The sequence below is a fragment of the Cyprinus carpio genome, chromosome A16, assembly GCF_018340385.1.
Source record: "Cyprinus carpio isolate SPL01 chromosome A16, ASM1834038v1, whole genome shotgun sequence".
Classification (NCBI taxonomy): Eukaryota; Metazoa; Chordata; class Actinopteri; order Cypriniformes; family Cyprinidae; genus Cyprinus; species Cyprinus carpio.
The window spans coordinates 17472144-17485521 of record NC_056587.1 but is presented as its reverse complement, the minus strand read 5'-3'; the positions used below and the strand labels follow the sequence as shown (position 1 = coordinate 17485521).

Genomic DNA, 13378 nt, shown 5'->3' with positions numbered 1-13378 from the left:
ATGAAGAATTAATCTTTTATTAAAATTGCAAAAAAAAAAAAAAAAAAAAAGTAAAAACTTTCAACTTTAACTTTTTGCTTCACAATACATTAATTGATGGACTGGAGTCATGTGAATTATTGTGATGTTTTTATCAGCTGTTTGGAATTTCATTCTGATGGCACCCATTCACTACAGAGGATTCATTGGTGAGCAAGATGTAATGCTAAATTTCTACAAATCTGTTCCAATAAAGAAATTAACACATCTACATATTGGATGGCCTAAGGATGAGTACATTTTTAGCACGTTTTCATTTTTGAGTGAACCATTCCATTTAACTAAATTGATACCTTCAGCATGCATAGACTGCTCCTTATTTTACCATAAGCTGTCCAATTTTTCCATTTAACTAAATTGATTCCTTCAGCATGCATAGACTGCTGTCCTTTTAACTAGTGTAACTGAAAAAGTATTGACTTAATAGGGCAAGAGAACTTGGAAGGGTAAGAAGTCTCAGAAATCACCCTAGACTTATCAATGTGATCTGAGGAATAATAGTTGAAGCTGTTTACTGAGTGTAAGCCTTTTGATCAATTACATAACTGGCCAAATCAACAGTGATGTCTTTATGTAAAGGAGGGCGATGTTCACCCTGATATCTGTTATTGTTTATCTGTTAAAAGGGTGTAATATGTATGTATGCCACCCTAAAACATGTCTGTTAGACATATCAATCACTTCCTTTGTAACTCTAGCGGTTTGATTTGCTTTGCAAATTACATTGAATAAATTTGTCAAAACTCCCAAAGATTTGGCTGCTGACATGTGAACCAAAGTAAAAGACAAAGAAGTTGGACTTTTATAGTTTTTTCGGAAATGTTCACGCTGGGCATCATTTCCTCTCAAATTGATTGTCTATAGCACTCATGCCTTGTAATGGGGACGGGGAGATATATTTGACATGTGTTTTATATTGATTTGTTTTAATGGTTTGTCCTTTGGCAAATCCAGTGGCCTTAGTTTATTCCAGTCCGGCCATTAGATCACGTTTATCAACTCCGGTGTCTATGTAAAGTACAAAGCTGGTATTTTTGGTTTTGTAAACCTTGATACTACATAGTCTTGAAAAAAAAGTGGCAGACAAAATACTACATTTTTGCATGGCTACCCGAGTCTATCTGTACATGATACATGCAATTTTGCCAGTGTACATTTGTTTTCAGGTGATCCAAAGTTTATCTTGCATTCTCCATCTTAAACTTTGTATTATTTGATGTTATTTATATACTATTATAATATTTAGATCCCCCCCCCCACCCACAGTTTTATTAATATTTTTTATTAATTTTGTAAGGTTGCTTTTGTCATTTCCATGTTATTATGTAATATTTCTAATCAGAATTTATTTAGAATATTTGTTTAGAAACAAAAAAAAAAAAAAAAAAAAATCCCAACCTGTCCTTGATTTGCTAGATTCACCAAGTGTTGATCTAAAAAGGCTTTTCTCTCCCACTGCCAGTGCTTCCTCTCCCTTCCTGCAGTGATTTGGTTTGGCCACTAGAGGCATTAGAGGAGGGACCACCAGTACCTACTCAGTTATCAAAGCCCTATGCATGTCACCAGTTATATAGTGTTATGAGAGTATGTGTATGTAACAAGAAGGAATTTTGTTCTGTTATTTTGTAGTTTATTTCTGTATGTAAAATTATGTAATATTTATGTCTTGCTGCTTACTGTTTTGTCACCCCAAGGCTTCCATTGGCACCTGTAGGAATGATCCATGAGCAACCGGATCTCTCTTATAAACTCTCCCTGACCTCTTAAGAAAGAAAATAAGCCCTAATCCCTCTATTGTTACCCATGCCATTATATCTAGAAACCCTGATGCATACATTAAAGCAGTATAATTCTTGTAGAAAAAATCACCACAAATAAATAAATGTAGATTAATTGCATCAAAAAGAGGTGACGCTGGTGTAGCCTGGGCGACAGCGCCCTCGCTGTTTCTCTGATTGACTCTCTGTGTAAGTGTTAGATTTGTGGTTTTCAGGTGAAAGGTCGCACTGTGGAAGGGAGGGCAGGTTGGGGGGCGGTTCATCAGGGATTAACATTGGGGAATCTCCTGTGTCTCGCTCCACCAAAGAGTCAGGTGTAAGTGCACTGACACGTGTGGACAGATACTGTCAAGCTTTGTCTCCTCCTGATCATCACGTACAAGGGTGTATTATTACAGAACATGTTTAATTTATCATGATGGGACTGTAATATTCACTTCAGCACTGTTATGTTTGTGGGGCTATAAATCCATTGAGATAAACTTTTTCCCGTGATTTTTACATTAATTGTGTTAGAATATTATATTACTGAAGTTGCAATAGTAATATATAACTAACTTTAACTTCAGTAATATGGCTTTTTGTAACGACTGGCCAACATTTTTACATTATCTCACAGTTACAGTGAATAATTTGAAGTTGGTGTAGAAACTTTGGTGAAATTGTCACTCAACAATTGCTAGTAAATCCCTCTCACAATTAATTACAAAGAAATCCCAAGTGACACATTGAATTAAGCATGAAATTTCAAAGCAGAAAAACAAATATATTTTCTTATAAAACATACTCCATTAACCTTTGTTTTATTTACAACTTCAAAAAAATAGCTTTTTACAGTGTATTTAATTGAACCGTTTTTAGGGTTTTTCGGAAGACCAGTCAGTTATACAGTGACGTCCTAGTTGAAGGCCGATATTCAGAAATATTTAACTACTAAATTCTGCAATTGGACAAACAGAGTAATCAAGTAATCCAGGAAATATATTATTCAAAAATTGTGTCTATCATACATGATGCTCTCTTTTTGTTAATGTCTAAAGAAATTGAATATTAAGTCTAAAATTGTTTTTGTATGTATGGAAGTGTTTTAATTCCTAAAGCTGTGACTTAAGTGATTTAGAAACGCTGCTAAGTATTGGACATCTTTAGCATTTGTATCCATAACTGTTCAAGCATGGCACCTCAAGCAACCTATTTATGGATGAAACTTCAAACTTCTGTAATGGTAAACTTGACCCTACCCCATCTTAGGTTTCTTGGCAGAACTTCCATGGCACTAGCAACATTGGGCCATTTTTGTCGCAGATAACTTAAGTGTAATGAGGACAACTTTTCTATTTGGAAACAAGTTTTTTACATCTTCATATTCTGTGCATGTCCTCTCATACCATATAGAGAGGCATCACTAAACCACTTGTAGAATATCAGGAAAACTAAGTGGTCTAGCATACTTACAACTTGTAAATTAACTGAAAATGTAATTAAAAGTGCTAAAGCATAGTTTACACAAGGATCCTAAATTAAGTGTTTATTTATTGTCACTTCTTTGCCATTTGAATCTCAGAGGGCACTTTGCAGTCCTAGATAGATGTTCTGTTCCCGACCTGTTTTAAATGTTCATTCCATAATTGGCATGTTTTATTATACTGCTCTTGGATATAGGAATTCATGTGGTCCAAAGAAAGAGCACACTTATGGTGGCTATTTTAAATATTTAGGGACTAGGAGGTCAGCTTTACTAAGTTGTAAAGTTAAATATCTGGCTGTTGGTGGACAAGCCAGTTGCCAATGGGAAGTGTTTGCTGGGAGTGCTGTCATGTATATCTGGCCCTTCTGCCTGTCAGTAAGGAGGTTGAAAATAAAGCACTGAAGAGTATATGATTTGTTTTGGTCAGCATGCCGTCCTCATCTACTGCTCCTAGTGGAAAGCCCATTTTTGTTGACTTATTTAACTTGCATGTGTCCAAACAGACAAATGTAACTATGTAATGCACAGTTTAAAATGGAGAAAAAAAAAACATCTCTGGCGTAAGCAGAGCTGAAACACAACCCCGGCAACCTCCCCGCAGTGTAATTGTAATTCGCTGCTGTGTTACCCCGCCGTTGCTTTTGCGCTTGCGAGCTTCTTCAGTGAAGTTCGACTACCGTATCTTCCCACTGCATCATGTTTACCTAGCAACACGCATCACCCGCTGCCGGCCCTCCCATTGGTCATTTCAAAACGCACCCGGGACCAATGGCAGAGCTGTTACCATGGTACAATGTGTAGTTGCCGGGTGGAATTTTGCTGCAAGGCACGTGAGTCCCGGAATCTTCGCCTTGCGTTTTTAATCTCGGGTGTCTGGGAGCTTTGCAAAGGTGATTTATTGGAACCGAGTCACATTTCCTCTCAAGAACCAGCTCACTTATACACGTAGACGTTTATCTGTACATTTATGCTTTACAAACCAAAATAATAATGTGACACATAAGGGGCTGCCGCAGCTGTCACAGGCGCGCGCACTGCTGTAGCGGGGGAGACAAAAGAGGAAAGTTGAACCTTCTTGAAGTTTTAACAAGTTTTTATTTTAGGTTTTTTTTTTTTTAATTTTATTTTTTTTTTTGATTTTATAGATTATATTTTTAAGAAATACTATTATCGTTTCCACAGAAATTATACGTTTAATTATAGTGCTACTGTATATAATTTAATTTCGTCATTTATATTATTTTTTAGAGGTTTATTAGTTTAGTTTCTTTTCTTTATGACATATAAAATAAATACATATATTCGCAAATGATTCCAATTTAATCGGAATTACTTATTTTAATACATGGTCATTTAATGTCTAAAAAGATTATGCGCGTACATATCACTCATTAAAATAGTCATATCGATCATTTTCTCTTAGCAAGAGAAAGATACGTGAAAAGATGCATATGAACGGGCTTCTGTGGAGTCATGGAGGATGAATGACGGCATGGTTAACCTCGTTTTGCACCACCATCGACCCTCCCTCCCTTACACTGTTTTAGGGGAGAACAGAGGAATTACCAATCCGCACGCAATGGGGTTTAAACATGATTCCCATCACAATATGGTTAAATTAAATAATAATAATAATAATAAATAAAATCTAACATTCAATATATTATCATGTTTTAATCAAGCATGATTTTTTTCTTTATTTACATCCTCACAAATCCCTATTTAGTACAAATGCGGGCAAATTAAAACTGTAAATACAGTAATTTAAACTATGTGAAACCCATAATGGTTTTATATATATATATATATATATATATATATATATATATATATATATATATATATATAGTTGTTGTTGTGTTTTAATAGTTGATCCCTTTATTTTTTTTAAGTATTAACAATGATTCCATTAGAGCTAATATACAATGAGAAATTTAATGGAGATATTCTACAAATATTAGACAATATATACAATGATTAGTTTTAAGAGTATTAACAAATGATTCAAATTGCCATTAGAGCTAATATACAATGAGAAATTGCATGGAGAATATTCTACAAATATTCTCGTTTCGTTTGATATTGATTATTTGTTAAATCTCAAGCCGACTGTTTCGGTGCAGTGGTGTAATAACTAAGTTGAAGATTAATATGAGTGATTAATGATGACTTTAGGTTTGCCCCAATGCAACACTTCTCAGATAAATTCTCATCCTCCTGTTTCGTGTGCGATGACAGCTCCTTTCTCTCTCTCTCAACTTTTCGCTGTTGTCTCCCCCTCCATATCCATCTACCTGAAGTCTTGTGTTATTTCCGCGGGCACGTCATCCTGTTCCGCGGCGTATTTTGGAGACAACAAGGAGCTGGGGGAAAGGGCAGTCTCTCGTCTCTTCTCCGCCCACATACCAGGCTGACCAATCCAAACAGCCACGGGGACCGCTTCTGACCAATCGCGTGTAAGCTGCCGTGGCGTCGGATAGCAACAGACCCTACACGAACGCGCACACAGGGGGTGGAGAATGTAGCACCCATGAACGCGCGCGAGCAGAAACGGAGGGAGGGAGATTCGAGGAGCAGCTCTGTGGAAAGGAACATCGGCGTGTGTGCGCGCTTTAGCACAGAAAAGTTTGATTAAACTTAAAGGGCACAGAAAAATAAATTCTTTATCGTATACACACACAATGTTACCAAGCTGTTGTTACAAATATTTAAAAGTTTCAGATTATGTCAGTGACATCAGTCTATAAATTCTTAATTTGTAGGGAGAATTTTTTTTTAAAAACTGAGGCCGACTTTCTTTGTTTGTAAATGTGCAAAACGTTGTAGTTCGTGAACGAATTATTAAATATTAAATTACTTTTAGGAAGTCAGCTACTACTTTGTCAGTAATTTAATGGGCGCAATACGTTTTCTTTTGGCGCAGCTACGTTGACGTTGTAAACTCACTCTAAGGATATATATATATATATATATATATATATATACACACACACACACACACACACACACACACATTAGCAATAAAGCTGCTGTTACATTGCAATTTCTTTTGATGAGCATATAGTTCTAGTGCAATGTGCCTTAGCTTTGTGCTTACTAAAACATAGATATAGTTATATATGTAGAAAGATCAGACATACTTTAAGACCTCAACCTCCAACTCGCATACTGGTTAGAGCCTTTTTGTTTTGATGTACAATTGTTTGCGAAAATAAGACCATTGTAATTGTGTTTGGTGGTTTGCTGCTAATGATTCCAGCAATCTATATACATATGCGCTGTGTGAATATCTATATCTGCGGACTAGTTACTATAAATGGAGAGAAGCGGCTTGGTGGCGCTACTAAACTGAAAAGGGGGGGTGCCAGGTCTACTAAATGCTTGTGAATATGGGTTTTGTGGTGCAGCCTTGTTTGATCTGATGAAATCTGGGTAAATAAGCACATAGTCATGCGTCATTCCTTTTGAAACGGGTTTCATGGTTCTCATGGCAGCCCTTGGCTTTTGGTGTTTAAAGATTGAAGCGTGGGGAGCTGCGTCAACCGAGCTCCTCCACCGAGTGGCTCTTCTGTGTCCCCCTCCCCCCTGCACTTGAATGTGGATGGAACAATCCTCATTGCAGGGTGTGGATCCAGTGCCGGCCAGAGAGAGGCTCGACAACAAGGAGTAATAACGGGCAATCAGAGAGTATGACTTAAGACTGGCTGGAAAAGAACGACCTTTCGGAGGAAAATAAAATATCGTGGAGAAGCTGTGAAACGAAAGGAGCGTTACGGTTGAGGGTTGTTAACCAAACGCGGGAGTTACGACGGCAGATGAATCTGTGAAAGTGCACGCGGAAGCCCAACTGAACTGCACGGATTTGCGATCGCGGTGACAGCTCAGGATGGAAGTAACGTCAAATTGTTTGCCAGCTGATGTTTTTCGCGAAAACACCTGCTGACGCGTTGAATTCTATTGTTATGTTTGACGGAAAGTAGAAGATTGTCAGTCGCGCACTAAACGGTCTCTGTTGTTCTTTGAGGCGACTTGACAGCGCACGCATCCCCCGTTATAATCCTAACTTTTGACTCAGTTGTAACAGCTTGACGAGAGAACGGGACGCTTGGATTGTTTGGACTTATTTCTGGATATCTTTTTCATTTTATTTTTAAAAGCCAAGCACATTCACGCAACCGAAACGTCTCTTTACAGAGCTGAAGAGGTTGTGCGATTGGAAACGCTGTCTCCGTGTTACCTGTGTATTCGTTTGACGTTCGCGCTCTATAATTGAGACTAAATTCTATTCATAGTGGAAGTTTTTATTCCCTTCTCCAGTAGTTGTGCAATTTAAATTTTACATTTTTTTTTGTGCCTGTAACTTGCACTTCAGCACTTTGACTGGTTGTGGTTGTTTGTGCATGCACGTGTTTGTTTTGATCCTGCAGCCCACGAAAACATTCATCACAAGCTATAGATTGTTGTCTTGAGCTCCTGGCACCCTCCTCCCCTCTTTTTTTTTTACTTGGCAGTGAAAAAGGTCGCCTGTACACCTGCAGACTTTGCCAGTTGCGTTCAAGAGGGAAGGGTAACTCGTTTTTGCCCTTAAGGAAGTCACTGTTACCTTTCTTACCTGGAGCTGCATTTTTTCGCTTATCAGGATTCAGATTATAACTGAGGAAAGTGGCCACACAGCCATTGTTGCCGAACGCACTTGCCTTCTTTGACTAATTTAAGCTACTGTAGGATACCTAGACAGAATTTAAGAAACGCCTGCTATTTTTAGCGAGAGATGGGGTAAATGGTGTTGAAAACTGAGACCCCCACCCCCACCCTTAAGGCTACCAACACTTCCAGGTTTAGCTCTGTTTTCCTTGTCAGCTGCTGAATTATCTGGATTGGAAAATCAAAGTGGGGGGTCCTGTCTCAACAAGGATCTCAGTCTTATCCCACTATTGTGAAAAGGTTCTCCATAAGTTATTGCTATTTTATCCAATGGAATCCTCTCGGTATTGTGGAACAATGAATCTAGATACAGTACAAGTAAACAAACTTTAGTAACCAAATAAGCTCATCCCAGTATAAAGAAAGAAATATATCTATATGTGTGTGTGTGTGTTGCAGAGTATATATATATAGCTCTATAAAGAATATAAGACATACAAAGTTTGAATATGTATATTTTTATGCCAAAAGTGAGCATTGTTGCCTGAAACCCAATCCATTGCCTTAGAATATTATAGTAATAAAGGAAATAGCGAGGACAGAACTGAAACGGTGTTTGAAATAACTTAATGGTGCCTTTTTCGTTCATCGGTTTCTTCTGTCTGTTACTTCAGGATTTTGCAAGTAATTGAAAGATATTTTTGTGCTTAAATTTAAATCCTAATCTTTATAACTTGACTTTATAGTTCAAACTTGAGTTTAGTTACCATTGGATGTACCCTACTGGATTATTTACTGAAGTTATAGGCAAGTGCGAAGGATTATTCTATACTTGATGTCAGCGACTTTTTCAGTACTTTTTGGGATCCCCAACAAACTTGATTAGAGTCATTCTTTGGATATCACGGGCCAACGAATAAGCATTTCAGATGGTGATCACTTCGTCTGTGGAGGAGAAGCCGCAGCCTTCTAACAGAATGGTCGCAAACTTGCCGACCGAATCCTGGATTGGCAGCCCAGATCAGAATCGCTTCTTACCCCAGTCACACCTGCTACGGAAGCCTGCAAGAAGTTAGTACAAGCTCTCTTTGCATCTATAACAAATTTACACCAATTCATGTGCTGTGCAACAGAGTGGCCTTAATGTTTGAGCATGCATGAATGCTGTGAAATCTGCGTCCACTCATAAATGGTTTCATCCTATAGCAAGTAAAAAGGAAAGGCGTTCATTGAAGTCAGGTCTATTGGATAATGAAGTCACATCCAGTTATTTGTCAAACATTAGTTGCTAACATTAGTTCATATTTACCTTTGACCCATGGTAAACATTAGAAATCCTGGCTTAAATGCAGTTTGTCCTTGACAGCATGAATCCAGTCAACAACACCAGAAACTACATGGAATGTTGAAGGAAAAGCAAGCGAGTTGTGGTTATGGCAGGGCTTTAGAATTTGAGGAACTTTTCAGAATGTAAATACAGTAAGGTCAAAACATTTTCTGGTACATTGGAAGTCGTCAGTGCTTTTAATTGTCTGTTTTTTTCCAGTGAAAGTAGTTAAACGTTGGCATGATGTACATCGTTTTAAATGCAAAAAAAAAAACAGTACAATTTGAATATTGGGTTATTCAAGGTAGAAAATTAGCCCACCCAAGGACATTTCCGTTTTAGACTGGACAAACTAGTCAAATGTTTCACACACTTCAGATACCCCTACAGAACTGCACTCCTTTTCCCATCATTGTTTTAACATAACTTGTTCAAACAATCATGAGAATAGGCGCATTCTCGAACGGTTTCAGAGGCTGCTTGATCTTTGCGTCACTTCTGCGTGGTAATTTGTGCTGTGTGCTGTGGGAGCTCTACGTGAGGTGTGAGCTCACAGTGATCGCTCTGTTGCTGGGAATCTTAGAGCTGCAGCAGAATGCAGTTCTGTAGACCAGCATGTACTGTATTGTGCACAACGTACGTCACAAAACAGCTTTTCTTGGTTTGTTAGTCATATTTTAAGACATTATGATAAATGACTATGACACAAAAATAGGTTGTTGTCATGGTAGATTATTTTTAATTTCTTCTTTTATTCCACTGGTGGTATCAGTTTGCTGTCCTGTAAAAAAAAAAAATTCTTTACATGGATTCAGTACTACAGAACATCAATTATGTCAAAGACCATTGTTGCATTTGATGATTTTGTAGAACAAGGGCTTAATTATTGCCTAGTAAACTATTTTGCTCACATGAAAGCAAACTAAAATCCAAACTGAAAATAAAAGCCCTCACTGTAAGTGATAATTGGTTCATGAAACAAGATGGCAGTGGTTCAGTGGTTCTGAATATTTTTGGAGAAAAGTGCAGTGATCTTAAGCTCATTGTTTGGCTATATACCAATGTGCAATGGCAGTTGGTTTGTTAGACATAGGCTTGTTTAGCCCAACCTTCATTATTTGTCGTCCCTCCCATTTCTGTCAGTTCAGGATTGGAATTAAAGGACTCAATTATCCATCAAGCATTAATCTGCTTAATGCAGTTACTATATAATTGCTTAATTGGCCCATTTCAAGAAAGTTTCCAAACAAGTAATCTACTGCCGCTGCAAAGTACTAACCCCACACCACACAAATCTGGATTTAGCTTCAAACTACAATGTCCATTTTAACTTCAGGCACAAAGTTGATATCAGGGACCAACCAAGATATCAAAAGTTTGCTATGAAAATTCATACACTTGTTGCACATTAGGCTTGAGAGAGACTAAAGATTAAGAGTCGTAGATTGTCATGCGTTTTGCTGTCTGTATATTGCATATGCTGCCTCCTAAGAAGGACCTCAACTTTTAACCTCATCATCCTTCCAATTGGATGATTGTTTATACATGTTACTTTTTGATGCAACAATAGAGTTGTTTAATGTTTTATTTTGCTTTAAATTTTTATTTTTATCTGTGTATCCAGCTGACTTTTACCCTGTTGCTATTTCTGTCCCCCCACCCCAGTCTGGCGTGTCAAGCAATGTGTGTATACCTGCCTTTCAGAAGCCTGGGTAAAACTGTTTAAGCTAGATAGAACTGCAAGTAAACCATTGGGTTCAGGGAAAGCTGCAGGAATAATTCTGTTCTGTGGATCCACCTATATGAGACAAAGAAAAGAGCTGATAGGGCATCTGAAGTCATCATATCAGCAGAGAATCACAGCCCCAAATCAAGGTGTTTGGAGTTTGAACTGTGAAAGAGAAAACGACAGTCACAGCGTTCATACAAACAACACGTCTACTCCTTGCCCTTTGCCCCTTTCCCTCACACTGCCTTTGTTTGCTCTGCGATTTTCAGTCTAAAGGTGAAAAGCACGATTTTCCATGTTTTTCCAATTCTATTGAAATCCAGAATTTTTGTTGTGGTTAAATATAAAGTTTTTATTTTCATCAAATAATAAACACTGTTGCTGATGATATAGCATATTAATATAGCACAGTTTTTTTCTGTTGTTATAACATTCACACTCATAAAAATAAAGGTTCTTAAAAGGGTTTTTTGCCTAAAAACGCGATGTCATAGAATAACTTTTAAGTGAACTGTCCTTAAAAGAACAGTTTTTTTCATAGTTTGAATAACATTTTAAAGATCTAAAGAACCTTTTTCCACTATAAAGTATCTTTTGTGGAAGATGTCAAAGGTTCTTCATGGAACCAAAAATGTCTATAAAGAAACTATGTTTTTAAGAGTGCAGAGATTTAGGCAAGTTAAATGCTATCAGCATGTATTTGATGAAAACATTTAGATGTTTAGCTCTTGACTCAGATAAGTGAAGTTACTTTTCCAAACATCATCTGAGCATTTAAAGCCATTTATTCGTTTACAGACTTATTTTTTTGTGGCTTAATCATTACCACAAATAATTCTGTTTTCTTCAGTGCTTCTATTATTTTAGTCTTGGTAAACTCACCTATACTAGTGCACAAGCCATTGTGGAAAAATGTCTGCCTATAGTTGTCATCTTTGCGTGCCGATAAAATCTGTTGTTTCACATATTCAGAGGAAAAAGTGATAAATGCCCTTCATGCTCATTGGCTCTTCATCTCCCCGCCTCCTGCTGGATTACTGGTGGGCCTGAATCAGAACAAAAACATGTTATTGTTCACCAGATGTACACACAGTGTACCTGCAAGACCAGAGAGGCGATCCTACCCCATCCATCCAACATCTCATTGATATAACCCTCCCCCAGCTCAGCTTCATCACGGACAGGACATTAAACATTGAAGCAACTTTTCCTAGTGATATCTCCCAATATCCCGGTTTCCTGCTCGCATATACTTTTTTTCAGGTATTCACATTTTTTGTTCTGTCTGTATTTGTGTCTCCTGACTCACTCTCACATCACCCTTGCTGTGCTCTTTCCAAGAAAGAAAGTAAACAACGTAAATAGGCCTACACTCCTCGCTCTGTGTCAACATCCACCTCCACTGGAGCAAGTGGCTCTTTACTCAAGGGGTGCTTGATTGGTGCTGGTCACTTTAGATTAGCCAGTCTGGTGTTAGCGTGAGCTCGCAGTCGCCTTGAGCTGTGAGGGTGCAGTCTCACCGAGAGATCAGCACGTAAGCTCCTTAGGGTCCCGCGGCTCGTGTTTAAAACTCAAGGATAAAGAGGGGTGGAGATTCAGCATTGTGCATGACAGCAGTCTGCATTCATCTGTTTACGACATTCGAACTTAATGGTGATAGCAAGAAATGTAACTTTCTGGAGCAGTTTTAAATAGTGATATATTGGTCTTTCCTGTATTATTATTATTATTATTATTATTATTATTATTATTATTATTGGCCATTTTCAGATCACATTTCTATGATTGGCCAAAACTTTTGACTTCTGCAAAATCTACTGTCGGCCAAATGTTTTTAGTGAATTTAGAATTTAGAAGCAATTGAAAAAGCCATATCAGCATTGGTCAGATACCAACCTTCAGACAGTAATGTGCTTGTTTTAGTGTTGGCTGTTGCTTTGGACAGTTGTCTTACATCAATAGCTAATAATGTATTTTGAGGTGGGGGATTTATTTTATTTTATTTTTAATGCCCTGTGTGAGCTCTCAATTTACCACTGTCACTTTATGAAGCGTCCACCCAGATGGCTTTTTATTAATAGTGTGGAGTCTGACTCAGCTATGGGGGCCTGACTGTTTAAATTCTCCTTGGTACTGTTTGGGATTTGGCCGCCAAGGAAAGGTTGGATGGGGTTATATCGCATGACACGGTTAGGGCTGGCTCGATTCCACTTTTTCAGAACCGATACCGTTCCGATACCAGCTCAGTTTAAAAAAAATCTGTGTTGATTTGTTGACCTGATCATCACTCTTTGTGTGTAAAACACAATCTACCACATATAGACAACTCCATTGTTAAGAAAAACAACAAAAGAAGAAATATACAATCATAATCTATGACAAAAATACTACTA

The 13378-nt window shown here is 37.7% G+C and overlaps 1 protein-coding gene and 1 long non-coding RNA gene across 5 annotated transcripts in view; one reads left to right on the top strand and one right to left on the bottom strand.

Annotated features, from left to right (window-relative positions):
- Positions 1–13378, top strand: part of dyrk1b (dual-specificity tyrosine-(Y)-phosphorylation regulated kinase 1B) — a 40549-nt gene that overhangs the window by 12308 nt on the left and 14863 nt on the right. Inside the window, exon 1 of one of the 3 annotated variants that reach the window (XM_019081563.2) lies at positions 6515–9000. The exons of 1 other annotated variant lie outside the window; for it this stretch is intronic. In XM_019081563.2, coding sequence (XP_018937108.1) covers positions 8859–9000 — 142 coding nt within the window. In that variant the 5' untranslated portion in view covers positions 6515–8858. Of the gene's footprint in view, positions 1–6514; positions 9001–13378 lie in introns of those variants that run through there. One more of the 3 variants, XM_019081564.2, reaches the window with a different exon arrangement.
- Positions 9998–12014, bottom strand: LOC122148030. Of its 2 annotated transcripts, none has more exons than XR_006162017.1 (3): positions 11868–12014; positions 10950–11147; positions 9998–10037 (listed from the first exon to the last, which is right to left on the bottom strand). It is a non-coding gene; the product is annotated as an uncharacterized LOC122148030 (long non-coding RNA). The 2 variants fall into 2 exon arrangements; XR_006162018.1 differs by having other exon boundaries at positions 10950–11054.